Here is a 14,787-nt window from a genome sequence, read left to right as displayed (position 1 = left end):
CGTTTCCAATGTTCATTTCTTCACATTAACATTTGATGCTGCATCTTCCACTGTGTGGTATTATCTCTGCTTGTATAAGCATGTAACATTGTCGACCGACTTACGGAATTTAGCCTTTCGGCTTTTCGTTTAAACATCGTGAGTTATCGCATATCCGTTTTACGGCCGGAAATGGACGAATCTATTATTTTTAGCAATGCCGGCTTTTTGCAGAAGCAGAGTCTCGTTCAAATGAACGGAATGACGGCATCAAATTTTTACTTTTCCCACTCGTTCAGATAGATTCGTCTTATCTGGACGCTTGAAAATTCCGTACTAATCCATGGTTGGACAGTACTGCATTCGCGAAAAAATGTTCACTCAAAAATCGACCTTCATTTCCATTTTACTCTCCCCCAAATGACCGTTGAGGTTTTTTTTTTTGACTTGACCACATGTGGATAAGTGCCTAAGAACATATAGACACACGAAATATCCATTTTGACGATCCCCGAATTAATTACAACCAGTTTTCTCGTGACGTCTGTATGTGTGTATGTGCTTATGTATGTCGCATAACTCAAGAATAATATGTCCTAGAAAGTTGACATTTGGTACGTAGACTCCTAGTGGGCATGGGCGGATTTGGGGGGGGCGAAGGGGGACAATGCCCTCCCAGCTTTGGGAGGACTTCATACATAGTAACAACACACCTTCCAAAATCTTAAAACAAATAACATGATTGTTTTTATTTTCTTCTTTGAGTAATTCAGAAGAGAAAATTAAGAGAATAGCTAATGTCCTTTTTTGAAGGGGAGGGGGGAAACTATTAGAAGTAGAAAAACTCACTGGGTTGCTGAAAATGTGTCTATTTTTAACTGAAAACCATTTGTGCAAGTATAGAAATATAGGTTAAATGAGCTATGCATTCAGCTGCAATACTTAAAGTAATCGACGATCATTTTAACAAATTAGAAGCTAAAAACAAAGGAAAAATACTCCCTTGAAAAGAATTTGATAAGTCCTTAAAACTTCTAAGCAAAATGTGCTTCGATTTTATTTCTTATCAAGTGTATAAATTATGAATTGTTCAAATGGGCACTGTGTTAACTTTCTTGTTACGTGTTTTCTAAATCTATTCACCATTTCTTTTTAAGCATTAACTTACATTACAAAGCACATTTAATGTACATAACTTTTTTAAAAATTTATTTGTCTATTTTTTCCCTAGTTTTTTGTCTATCCAATTACCCCTAATAAGGCCTCAAAATGCAGAATTTTATATTATTTTTACAAAATTTCCTCGGGGGGTTGGAACCCCCGGATCCCCTTAAATTGGAGTTTTTCTATATTCTACTTAAAAGGAAGCTCTGTGTCACTCTTGATACCAGTCGCCCTCTTAAGGTCAATTCAAAAAGGACAGTGTGCCCACACATTAATAAAAGCAATACACACAAAAAATGAAGCATGGCCTTATGCCTCACAGAAAATACAGACAAAAAACATGGAGGGAGAATAAAGATGTTGCTTAAAAAAAACAACCTGCCCCCCCCCTCCCCCCAGGAACTGAGTCTTAAATAGGCCTATGCTAGTGGGGTCTAGTTGTGTTCCTAAGGGGGTCTTTTGCACCTTTTTGGGGGGAAATCATAGTCAATTTTGATGTAAACTCAAGTGGTGTTATCATTTGGTGGACACTTGAGGATATATCAGCTGTCTTTTGGTCGCCAACTTGGCAACAAAGTTGGCAATTTTTTTTTTAAAATCTGGTTTTGATTTGGCCACTGTTGGTGATTGATATTTAGAGAGTCAACTATTGAATCACATTAAATTTGCCAATAATGGGAAAATGACATTAAATTGGAGTAAAAGGAAGTCATGTGATGCACACATCAACTCTTTTTTTTTTTTTTAGTCTAATGTGCTTGAAAATGCTTACGTCTTTTAATTCTATGATGAATCAAGTTTTGATACAAGTAGCGAGACATTTTTACAACTTTTGTGGGATGTTTTGTAACCATTTGATGCAGCAAGAAGCAAAGGGACCTTTTCAAGTTTTGAATAAAACGCTGTTGAAGTTCTGGTCTTAGGTGTGCTTTTTCGGTACTTCCATGAAGAAATGTTACCTCCGTGAAAACTTCATTTTTTAATTGTTTTCCAATGGCAACAGTTTTGAAAATATACTTGTGTTCTTTCCCCTTGCAAAGTGTTGACGCATCTAATGAAGTAGTGGCTTCATGCATTGTTTCATTTGAAGTAGTGGTTTCATATGTATTACAGTAGAATACCTTTATAACGCCGACCTATATAACGCAATTCTCTTCGCAGCTTTTCAGAAGTAAAGAATAGGTTTTGAAGTTTAAAAAATCCCCCTGTTTTGCCTTGGAAACATAAAAGCTGGTTGGCAAACTAAATTTTGAAACAGTTTTTCATCCTTCCAGCTTAATTCAAAAACTTTTGAACGAGAATTAATATTCACAGTAAAGAGAAAATACCAGATGGCTCTTGAAAATGCAGCTGTTATGCAAACCATGAAGCTAGCAGAAGTGCAGGATAGTTCACTTTCTTTTCATTGTGAAGCATATTTATTTGTGAATGATTAGTTGTATAATTAGTGCTTAAATAATCACTATAGATACAACTCATTCTGATGTCCTAATATATAGATTTATTCTGAATATTAGTTCCAAAAATTTGAAATGATCTTTATATAATGCAAAAACCTGCTATGGTCCCCAAGGTTTGTGTTTATAACGGTCTTCTACTGTATTAGGAATAGTGGCTCCAACTGTAATAAATTTTGTTTATTTAAGCGTGATACAGTTCATGTGTTTTACGAGTGGTTCAATTGTTTTTCATTTTGAACCAGAACATAACAAGGCTTTCATTGATTTTTTTTTTTCTAAATCATGCTGTTTTGCAGCACCTACCGGGGTTACTAGTACTACCTAATGCCGAGGAGAGGTTCATTTATCATTTGTACTAGTTACCTCCGAAATTATAAATTTTGCCACTGTGGTATCGTTATACCCCATTTGTATTTTTCGATAAACAATTTTCATCTGTCTATGGAAAGGAAATTGCGATTTGTTTCACCGTTGTAAACAAACCCACCTTGTGTTGACATTACTTTACATTACGACATTGCGATTCCTTCATGTCATTCACCTTTCACCGCACTGCTCTTCCTTTTATTGGGAGTATGTTTTTGCTCGAATAGTACAACCAGTCACTTTCTTTAATTGGCAGTTTGATACATTTTTTTTATTGGCAACATCTTGACATGGGGATATAAAAAAAAGAGGAGTTTTGAGCTTTGGACTGGTTATGTGGGGGTTTCAATTTTTTGGAAAGTGTGAACGTGGATATCTTTTTAATCTGTGGATAATTTTTGGTGATGTATTTAATTTTGGTTCTTTTATTGCTTTTGTCTGCACTGTACAATTCAAAAGAGTTAATTTCTTAAAGCTAAATTTGATTTTGTGTAATGAAAATGGATAATGAAGAACATTAAAAAAATTGTAATTTCGAAACTTTGTTAATATTGTTTTTTTTGCTTGTGTTATTGTATTACACATGTTGGATTTTGTTCTGTTGGGAGTGGATTAGATGGTAGGGGGGTTATTGTGGCGCATATGTGCTTAGTTCTTTTTTCGATCACGTGCGAGAACTTTCGCTTTTGGTGGCACTATGTTAGTGCTACCGGTTTTCCACACCACAGCCACTTACATCCCTTTGCTTCTCACTGCCTCATTTGATGGTAAATTGTTTGTCCTTTTTTTCAGTACAAACCCGATGTTGTCCAGCAGTCCTTGAACCATAAGCCATATCTAAATTAAACTGTTAGTACTTTTTTCATGATTTTAACAGAAGTTTAAAGCCAAAAAATATTATTTAAACTTTTTTTTTTAAACATGCTTTTAGGAACTTTTTTTTTTAATCTACCAAAAAATAGGAAATTAATTTGAACCATTAAATTTAGCTTGAAAAGAACAATAAACTAAGGGGGGGGGAGATTTCTTTCAGGGTTGGTATGCTCCTTCAAAACTCCTCCAATACTCCTTCATTCAGGAAATTTTTTTGAAGGGCCCTTGAAACTCCTTCATTTTGGTTTTGACTCTTCCAAAACTCCTTTTTTAGAGATCAAGACTGCATAATCTTCCTCTATGACAGTAATTTAAAATACTTCGATCGACAACTTACCTTTGTCACAGGGATGAAGGTATAAGAGCGATTTTAATGTAGTAATTTGATATATTTTTTTCATAAAGATGTGATTTACAAATTGATTATCGAAGTCTTAAAAGTTGAGTGTGAAAATATTATTAGATGACTAAGACATTTCATAGGTGAATTAAATCATGCTTAAATGGTGCTTGGCTATTTTTGTCAAGTATTGTGATTATTGCTTTTAACTGTGCTACGCTCTCAGTAGCAAGTCAGTTCAATGCTTAAGTATTAAAAAATACATTAGTAGATGTACTATATTAAGTGATTTTGCTAAAAAAGCAATTGCTTAGTAAATTGCAGTTTTTGCCATTGTAAAAAAAGTCATCCACAAGGGATGTCATGCCTCGAGGGGAGAGGGGCTCATGAAATTGTGACAAGGGGAAGAGGGAGGGTGACAAAAAGTGACATCACACAGTTATTATAACAATATGCTTATGAAAAATAGGACATGTGACAAGGGAAGGAGAAAGATAAAGTGTGATGAAAGGGGAAGGGGGTCAAATCTGTGGAGAAAAAAAAGTGACGAAATTTATATATATACTAGCTGCATCGCCCGGCATTGCACGGTCCAACTCGAAAATAAAAATTATGTGAAGTGAGGCGAGTTCAACACCCAGACTTGAACCAAAACAAAAGAAAAAGTCAGTGAAATTTTGCGGCAGATTGCGGAAAAAAAACCCCTAAAAGTAAACATTTTAAGTCCCCTGATTACAGAAAAAGCCTCAAAACAAAAACAAGAATTTTACCCGTTCATATTCGAGAAAAAAATGGCAACAGATCTTTTATCTCAATGATTTTCTTCGTGCTATACATTTTAATAAAAGCATTGTTGTGGAAAGTGGAGACGAAGCACTGAATAATCATTTGAATGGAGGAAACCCTTCAAAAAATAGGGATTTCATGTCGAAATCTTTGATATCTCCGCTCATTATGATCAGAGGATTATGTTAAATAGCCGAACGTGAAGACGGAAAGATTACGAATCCATCGATACCTGGTTCGATGGTCAGTTCACTGTTGTTCTGGAGAAGAAGGTTGGACATACATAAGTACATACGCTCAGTTTTTAATTGTATAAGATAAGGATAGCCCAAAGTACTCCTTCCAAATCTCATTTTACTCCTTCAAAACTCCTCCAAAACTCCTTCATTAAATTTCTGAAATTGAGTACGAACCCTGTCTTTAATGATGTGTATTTTGCGTGGAATGTGACAAAATGCTTGTGGATGTGCCATACCTGCCAAGCCTTCCGGATTTCCCGAAAGTTTTACGGATTTTTATGTCCTTTTCCGTTTTTCCGGTTATGAGCAAAATCTTCCGGATTTTTCACGTAGGAGAATGGCACGAGAAGAAGTGAGGCAAGATTATGACGTCACGGAGTGATACAGCACATGACTTGATCGGGATCCAATCAAAGCAAGCGTCGCGCCTGGCAACTAGGGGCACGATTTCGGCGCCGATTATCTTCTTTCTCTCAGTTCGAGCTGTTTGTGCTTTGTTCTGTTTCTAAAATGAGTACCAAATGTTATTTCCGAACTTTTAAAGAAAGCAATAAAAGTAATATTTACTAAACGAAAGTAAGTTCAATTGATATGAAATTCATAACTAATATATTGTTAAATGAAAAGAGGATAGGTGTCCTGTTTGATTTTATTTTGCGTTAAAATCTTGTGGATAAAAATAAAAAAATCTTCTGGATTTTTTTTTCTCGGAGGTTGGCAGGTATGATGTGCTTCCAAACTCTCAGCCAGTTACCCCGGGGCATTGCCCAATGACTCATTTCTTTTGATTGCCGTCGTACGTTTATTTTAGTCGATGTTTTAAGTGTGATTGTGTCTCCCCCAGATAATGATCTTTCTGATCGAGGAGGTCCTCCCCGAGAGCTACTTCGCCAACCACCTGCAGGGGCTGAGCGTGGACATGGCCGTGTTCAGGGACCTGCTGCGCCTGCGCCTCTCCCCCCTCTCTGCGCACCTGGACAAGCTACAGGCCAGAACGCAGGACTCCAGCACAGGTACTTTTCACTTTCGAATGAACTTTCTAGCAAAACAAGACCAAAGACATAGCTGACGACGCTCCCGAGCCTCCTCTCGAACTCCCCCAATGAAGTACGGGCATCTCTCGTATGATACGGTACTTCTACACGGGGTTTGTCGATGTATATTGTCACGATCATTTACCCTATTTTCCTGCATATTATCCGCGAGCGGCCTATAATCCGCAGGTCCTAAAATCGGCCCGAAGAAAAAAAAGCTTCGCATAATCCGCGGATAATGCGATGTAAAAAGATAGAGCTCGAATTTAACATACCATTTGTGCAACTAAACTAAAAACGTGAAAAAGTAATTACGTTGAAGGCATCAAAATGAATCTGAAATATAATCTAAAATACAATGATTTTTTCTTGAAATCTTGATTATAGTATGCTAATTACTGGAAAAACAAAGAGTCAAGACAAAGGAGCAAACGGTCCGGTCTTGTGCAAATGGCTACCTATTTCACTGTATTCTTGTTTATTTTACATGACCAAGAGGAACATTCAAGCAACGTAAACTAACCAACATACAGGCGGGCAGCGAGGAGGAACGTGCATGCTTCGTAAAATAAACAACATTCGGTCGGCGTACGATCTCGATCGGTGAATCCCACTGTAAAAATATTGAGGTTCAATGTGTTGGTGTTAAGGGGGAAAAAATCACAGATAATCCGCGGCTGCGTATAATCCGCACCTCATAAGCTTTGCCTTTTTTAGCAGATAATCCGCAGATTATACGCAGGAAAATACGGTAAATAATCACAGAGGACGTTTAACTAAACGAGATATTTAAATTCGCTTGCCGCAGCTCACAGCATGGAAGAACTAGAGAACTGCCCACAACTCGTGAGGTTCCCGCTTTTATATGAACGTAGAACATTCTAGAACATTCCGTTAGAAAGTGAAAGAAACTTACAGAACATTTTGAACGCGGTGTAAATAAAAGCAATTTAAAAGTCCAAACACTGGATTGTCACAGCCGGGACCAGATCCTGGCTCCTACCTGCTCGAAGCCCAACTGAGCCACACTGATTAACGTGTGCGCAGCAATATCATGATATATATCACTATATATATCCAATATTTATTTTGAAAATATCATGATATTTTAATGTTTTCAATATTTATTTTTAACTGCCGTATTTTCAATATTAAAATTATTAATCATAGTAATTTTGTTTATTTTTATTAAAAATAACTAAAAAGTTATGTACTATGTTTTTATGATGTATTAATACATGATTAATATAACAAAGTAATGTTCATAAATGTATTAGCAATGTAACAATTGTAATTCATATTAAAAGTGCCTCAAGAAATGTTAAATGTTGGTCCGAAAAAAAGGAAAATGTCTTATGACTGCGCACCGATTAATCCATTTTTGTGATGTATTAACTCATCATTAATATTCTGGAGGCATGTATTCTGGAATTTCTAAACCTATTAATTTATATGTATTTGAAAATCTGCAAATTAGTAAACAAGTAGATTTGAATCAGAAGATTTATTCACTACTGAATGTTTTTTTTTTCATTTGTAAATATCTGGTGTAGAAACATGAATTTACTGAAGTATGTGGGTTTCTTGTAAAGAACTAAAATACTGTTAAATTATGTGGATGATTAAATGCACTGTTGACACTAAAATGCAACTTTTGAAGCAAATTTGTTGAAACTTAGTAATGACTCATTTAACCTTTCTCCCATTCATTATCATTCTGCCTTTTTATAAAAAAAACCTTATTAGACATTTAAGCTTCATTGTACTGCATTCACTGTATTTTTAACTTACTTTAACTTATATGATGAAGACATAATAATAGTTTAGTTTTTCAGGTGTACACTGATATTTTTCAATCATGAGTAAGTGCTTCGATGAGGTAGTAGCATTACATAGAAATTTTGCTGATGCTCTTTTCCAAAAATTGGCACATTTGATATTAAATAGTACTATTTTCTTCATGTAACTAAATCATAAAATTTTTTATGAAGTTATGAAAAAGTCTTGGAAAAGTCATGGAATTTTTTCATCCAAATAAAATATGAAGCCTGACTTAAATTTATGTGATGAAGACAAATAAGAATAGCTTAGTTTTTTTAGGAGTACACTGATATTTTTTCCATCACTAGTATAAGTGCTTCAATAAGGTAGAAGTTTTACTAATGCTCATTTACGAAAATTGATAAGTTTGATATTAAATAAAACTATTTATTCTCTTCATGTGACAAGGTGATGAAAATGTTAATGAAGTCATGAAAAAGTACAAACGCAAGTGAGGATACTGAAAACGAAGATGAAGAACATGAAGAAAATACAATTTCACATTCTACTGCTCTAAAATCTGTAGAACATTTATTGGATAACATGAGGGAAAGAAGTTACGATTACGGAGAAATAATTGCAGTAAAAAAAATTCGTACGAACATACGCAACAATTTAAACAAACAAAGAAAACAAAAATGTATCACGGATTTTTTTTAAGCAATAAATTTCGAAGAAAAGTTCCTGGTTTGTGTGAGTATATAGAATATATATATATATATAGTTTAGTTTTTTCTAATTTCCCCTTAAATAGTTACCCTGCATATTCCTTAAATGATTTTTCTGATTATCCGTGTTTTTCGATTATCCATGCTACGCCGCCCGGTGATTAGCACGGATAATCGGGAGTATACTGTATATCAAAAATAATTACTTCTTCACATTTTTAGTTTATTTGCTAAAATTGTACGTTACATCAAAACTTTTTTTTTTTTTTGCATCGTATTATCCGTGGATTACACGCTGCCGTGGATTATACAAAGGTTTTTTTTTTCTTCAGGCCGATTTTAGTACCTGTGGATTATACGCCGCCACGGATAATATACAGAAAAATATGGTAGTAATTTTTTTGGTAAAGGGTGTCCCAAAATTAACACAAGATTTGAATTTGCCACCAATTTTTCCATAAATGGTTGGCAGCCATGAAACAAGAACAATTTGACAGTTGAGAGTTTAGGGTGAGTAAAAATGGGGCGTTATTGTACCATACAGCTAGAGAGAGAGTGAAACATTTCAGTTACTTGCATGAGGCATTTCCTGGTCATTTCGGTCATCAGAATCGGCACCCTAGATCGTGTGATTTAACAGCATAAGATTTCTTCTCATGGGGTTATTTGAATTCAAAGGTCTATGTCGACAAGCCCACAACCACCGTGTTGCGATACCAATAACAGTAACTGCTCGACCAGCCTCCACTTTCATTATTTTTGAAACAATTGTTCAATGATGAAAGCGCGTTATTGTATCGTATAACGCTCCATTTTTGATGACCCTAAACTCTCGGCTGTCAAATTGTTCACATTTCAGGGTTGTCAACAAAGTACTGCAAAAACGGTGGCAAATTCAAATCTTGCGTTAATTTTGGGACATCCTTTACAATCAAAATGTATCCAAAAGATGATGCTTCCTTCTAGAAATGGTCTGTTTCAGGTCATATCTACGAGCCCCCTCTCCCGAACGTGTTCACCATGCAGTGGTTCCTGACCCTGTTCACAAACTGCCTGCCCAAGGGCACAGTGCTCAGGGTCTGGGACCTGGTCTTCCTGGAAGGGAACGAAGTGCTGCTCAGGGCAGCCCTGGCCATATGGGACGGGCTGGCAGAGTGAGTACCTCGATTGCTATATTATGTTTCTTACTTTTCAGTCTGCATTATACAGTAAAAGACCGTTATGACGCCAATCTGTATAACGCAATTCTCTATAAACCACACAACGTTTCAGAAGTAAACAATAGGTTTTGAGGCTTAAAAAATCCCTTTGTTTTGCTTTGCAAGCATAAAAATGGTTAGGCAAATTTAATGTTGAAACAGTTTTTCATCTTTCCATCTTAATTCAAAGCTTTTAAAGGAAAATGAGTACTTACAGTAAATAGAAAATACCAGATGGCTCTTGATGAGGCAGCTGTTATGCAAACCATGAAGCTAGCAGAAGTGCAGGATAATGCACTTTCTTTTCATTGTGAAACATATTTATTTGGGAATGACTCATTGTAGTAATGGTGCTTTAATACTCATTGTAGATAAAACTCATTCTGAAGTGCTAATATAGAGACATATTCTGAATGTTAGTTTTGAAATTTGTGAAATGATCTGTATAACGCAAAATCCTGTATAACGCAAAAGCTCTGGTCCCGAGGTGTGCGTTATAACAGCCTTCTACTGTATTAATCTACTTTCCTACATTGTATTTTTCACCCATTCCTGATCGGAAATTTATCGGATGTTGTCTTGCTCTCTTTTCGTCCGCACGTGTGAAGGTCATTGAAGGGGAGTGGCACGAGTGTGACACAAAAGTAGGAGTGGCTTATCTCGTCATTGCTGACTCGAGCCAATCGCATTAGACATGTGCAGTGGGCGTAGGCATCTGGTCTTAGGTGGCTTTAGTGAATGATACGGTCATTAGGTGGAAGATAAAAGAATCTGGTCTTCGTCTCTTTGCCACTCCGCGATCTAATACACGATGTTTGTGTGGTCGGAAGACTTCGCTCTTTTAACCTCACAATGGGATTGTGTTAGAAGATAGTTTTACAGAGTTGGTCTATTGAATAATAGGAAAATGATTCTTACCGGTGATATTCATTTTATCCCGGCAACTCATATTAATAGTGCAGTAGTTTTTTTAAAGCTTTTTACTTCAGATTAAATGGGTCATCGTAGAAATATTTATTTAAAATGATTATGGTTTTATTTTAAGTGTCAATAGCAAATAAAGCTATTTCTTCTTTTTACAAAAAAAAGTTTAAAGTCATTTATTATACTGTACTAATTTACAAAATTAATAAAAATGGGTTTTATCTCATCATTAGGTCTACGGGAACGTCCTCTGTGTTCGTGAAGGGGCAGTTTCTGAAACGTGTCTTCCGTAGGATGGAACTACCATCCTGCAAGCGTGATGGCAATTTGTAACCAGGGGAGGGTTTCAGAAAGGGATGCCGAATAGCCCTACTACACCTAGTTATTAAACAGAAATGAGTTACACCTCCAGCTCAGTCAATTCCAGCCGAAGACTGCAGTTTCGTGCTTATCACCGCTCATCAGTCCGACATTGGAGTGACTGAGCTGGAGGTGGAAAATCTCTTAAGGAAGCCAAGAGTGCGAAACAAACTGGCAGCTAATACAGAATTAGCACTGACCAGACGAGTGACCAAAGCAATGTTTCGGTTCAACTCGAAGATTGAAGGCAAGGCAGGTAATTTCTGCTAATTCTGTAATTTAAAGACAAGTAACCAGTCTGCAAACTGGTATGTCATGCTAACAATGTGGGTGAGGATGAAAAATCGCTTTTGAAGCCTTTCTCTTATTCCTCTATGAAATCCTGGACAAAGGCCTGATTTGTAAGTCTTATTTTTGGAGAAAGTCTTATCTTTCGGAGTCATTGAACTCGAATAGTTGGTGCAGCTCGAGTCGTAAAGCCTGACTGGAAAATTCTTTTGCGTTCGCTGCACTTCCCAGACCTTGCACCAACCAGCTTTTCCTTAGCCCTCTACTTGCAAAAAAAAAAAATTCTCTTGGAAAAAATGCTAAAAGGAAGAAGATGTCATGTCACAGTATTGTTTGCCGCCAAAAGTGTTTTTTTTCTGAAATAGGCTTCACAAATGGCCATGAAGCTAGCAAGAAGTCGTGAAAAACGATGGAACTTAAATCGTACATTACGATATTGTTAACTTTTAAAAACACAAGCCATCTCTCTCTTCATGGACCGACAGGACTTTCCAGCAGTGTTGCCAGATGGTCAAATCCAGATTTCCCCAATTCCCTACCAACTTTTCCCCAAAAAGCAATGTTTTCTATCAAAATTCCCCAAATTCAAAAATTATTTTTCCACTAATATTTTCATGAAATGAGTCGACTTCCTCTGATATTTTTGTCTCTTGAAAAAAAATTTTTTCCCCCAAATAGCCAAATTTTCTTATAAAATTCCCCAACTTTTTTTTTCTTCCCATTTTCACTTTTTTTTTTTCTTCTTTATCTTTTATTTTTTTTACTAATAATAAAGCTGAAAGCCTCTCTGTCCGGATCTCTCTCTCTGTCAGGCTCTCTGTGACGCTCATATCGCCTAGACCGTTCGACCGATGTTCATGAAATTTGGCAAAGAATTAGTTTGTAGCATGGGGGTGTGCACCTTTAAGCGATTTTTTGAAAATTCGATTTTTTTCTTTTTCTATTCCAATTTTAAAAACATTTTCCCGAGCAAAATTATCATAAGATGGACGACTAAATGACCAAGTTATCATAATGCGGAACCGTGACGTGGGCAAACCAATTGGCGAGAAATTCATCATGCATTATTTGTAAATATAGAGAAGGACCAAAATACTTTTATAATTTTCTACTACGGGCAAAGCCGTGCAGGTGCCGCTGGTCATAAATACAAGCGCCTGGCGGAGAAATAAGAAATAACCAAATATTTTTTTTCTACTCACATTTACTTACTCTACTTCTGTATGTACATTTAAACTGTGATTTTTGTATATATTTATCCAAGAACATTCTTCATACACTTATTTTTGTCTGTTTCACATATCAACTAGTTACTCACGCAGAACTATTAATGCGAATTCTGTAGCATAATATTCCACATAATGCGAAATGCAAATTCCATAAAGTTCAGTAAAGCTAAACCAACGCTGTTTGATACAAACAATGTAACGACCAGATGCCAAGACGCGAATTTAAATACGAAAAAAATATTTTTTTCCCCAGGTTTTCCCCAAGAAAAGTTTTTTCCCCAAAGAATTCCCCTCAAAACCCATTTCCCCAAAATTTCCCCAGAGAGCACCAGATTTCCCCAAAATGGGGAAATTTCCCCCAATTCTGGCAACACTGCTTTCCGGTAGACCTAATTTACGTGGCAATTAATATTCAAACAAGCTTGATCCTTTTTTATTTTTAAATGCATGACAGATTTGAAAACATTTCTGGATCATGTTTTTCTTCCAAGAAAACCCATTTCCGACCTCATCGAGCCAAACATGCTCCGATTCCACCAAAAAGTATCGAATCACAAAGGAAGGTCCCGTTTTAAGCAATTTTATTATACTTAGCCTGATTGTAACGGAGAAATCTGAGGCCCGGTTTTGCTTACATCTCAGTAGCTAGACCACTTAGAGACTTCGGGATTTCACTAAATGATTTGCATCATCTTAAGGTACAACTTAGCGCTGAAAAAATTAAAATTCTAGAATAAAATTATTATTTCGGTTAGGATGGAAAACAGCCAATTTCATTTAATTTCTCCATTAAATGTTCAAATATAAAACCCATTGTTACAAATTTTGATGCCTTGCGACAGTAATATTAATACTAATCATAATAAAAATTTTGGATCAAATCTTCTCTGGAACAAGCATGAAATTTACCCGTTATGATTGCTGTCTTAGGATTTTTATCTTCATCTACCAATAACTTGTGTATTGTGAAATTCGCAACTCCAGCACTCGAATACGCTACCTTGCGGTGATTTACGTAACTGCCGAAAAAACTGAAACATTGCGTTCCATGTGTGTCTGTTGACGTAAACATAGGCAGTTTGTTATGAGTATTTATTAAAGCATTCGATGTGTCTTGGATTGCTTTCAGCAATAGAAAGTGTTTTGTCCCTTAATGGTATTCTCGAGCTCCTCAAAATAATGTTAGTCTTTATTATTTCCCTCTAAAAAGTAAGTTGACTGTCGTAAATGGCGTGAAATCCTAAACACAAGAAAATCTGGATTAACAAACTTCGCATTTGCAAGTCTATTCAAAGCATTTTTTTTTTTTTTTGAAAGAGGATAACTTTATGCCAGGTAAATTTTGTTATTGTTTTGTGTGAATTTGTAAGAATATATATATATATATATATATATATATATTTCATCTTAAGCTCAAAAGAACGATAGTATGCAAAATATTTTCCTGAATATATTATCGTAGAACGGAATGAAAGATGTTTAACGCTGAGAATTTTCATCGCCAAAATAGTGCAATTATAGTTTAGGGTTATAGTTTTAGTATTGTGCAAGCAGAGAACACTTGGCGAGATTTTGCATGTCAATTGTAAACCATTTTTTTTTTTTATCATGTGTGGAATAAAAATGGTAGAAAGATAACAGAATTCGTTAAGTTTAAAGAAATAATGGAAGATCAATTAAAACAAAAACTACCGCCATGTATCCGTGAGAATTTTATTGATGATGCATGACAGAATTAAATCACAATTCAGAAATTAGAAACATACGAAACGGAATGTAAAACAATTAGCGCCAGCCAAACAAAACAAAGAACTCTCATCTTTCTCTTTTGATAACACTGATAAACAAAGGTTTATTTACATGAAATATTTATAGTGTTCATATGGCTGCAATAAAAATGTAGTTTCATCAAGAATTGATAAATTTCGATTTCAACATCGTGGAAATGACTGCTTACAACTACGAACTACGAAATTTGTATAAAATTCTGATGTTTAGTAATGCTTCTTTATTATTCTCATTCTTCATTATTCTCATTTCTTTTTACATGGGCCAGA

At 35.6% G+C, this 14,787-nt stretch overlaps 1 protein-coding gene across 1 annotated transcript in view; it reads left to right on the top strand.

Moving 5' to 3' along the window:
• The window catches only part of LOC129217744 (TBC1 domain family member 30-like), a 47,115-nt gene that overhangs the window by 17,675 nt on the left and 14,653 nt on the right, over nucleotides 1–14,787 (top strand). The window contains exons 5-6 of the mRNA XM_054852083.1: nucleotides 6,052–6,220; nucleotides 9,713–9,884. Of these exons, the coding sequence (XP_054708058.1) occupies nucleotides 6,052–6,220; nucleotides 9,713–9,884 (341 nt within the window). The remainder of the gene's footprint in view (nucleotides 1–6,051; nucleotides 6,221–9,712; nucleotides 9,885–14,787) is intronic.

Source organism: Uloborus diversus, chromosome 2, assembly GCF_026930045.1.
Source record: "Uloborus diversus isolate 005 chromosome 2, Udiv.v.3.1, whole genome shotgun sequence".
NCBI classification, from domain to species: Eukaryota; Metazoa; Arthropoda; class Arachnida; order Araneae; family Uloboridae; genus Uloborus; species Uloborus diversus.
The sequence above is the reverse complement of the archived record's forward strand: the minus strand, read 5'-3'. Positions and strand labels throughout refer to the sequence as shown.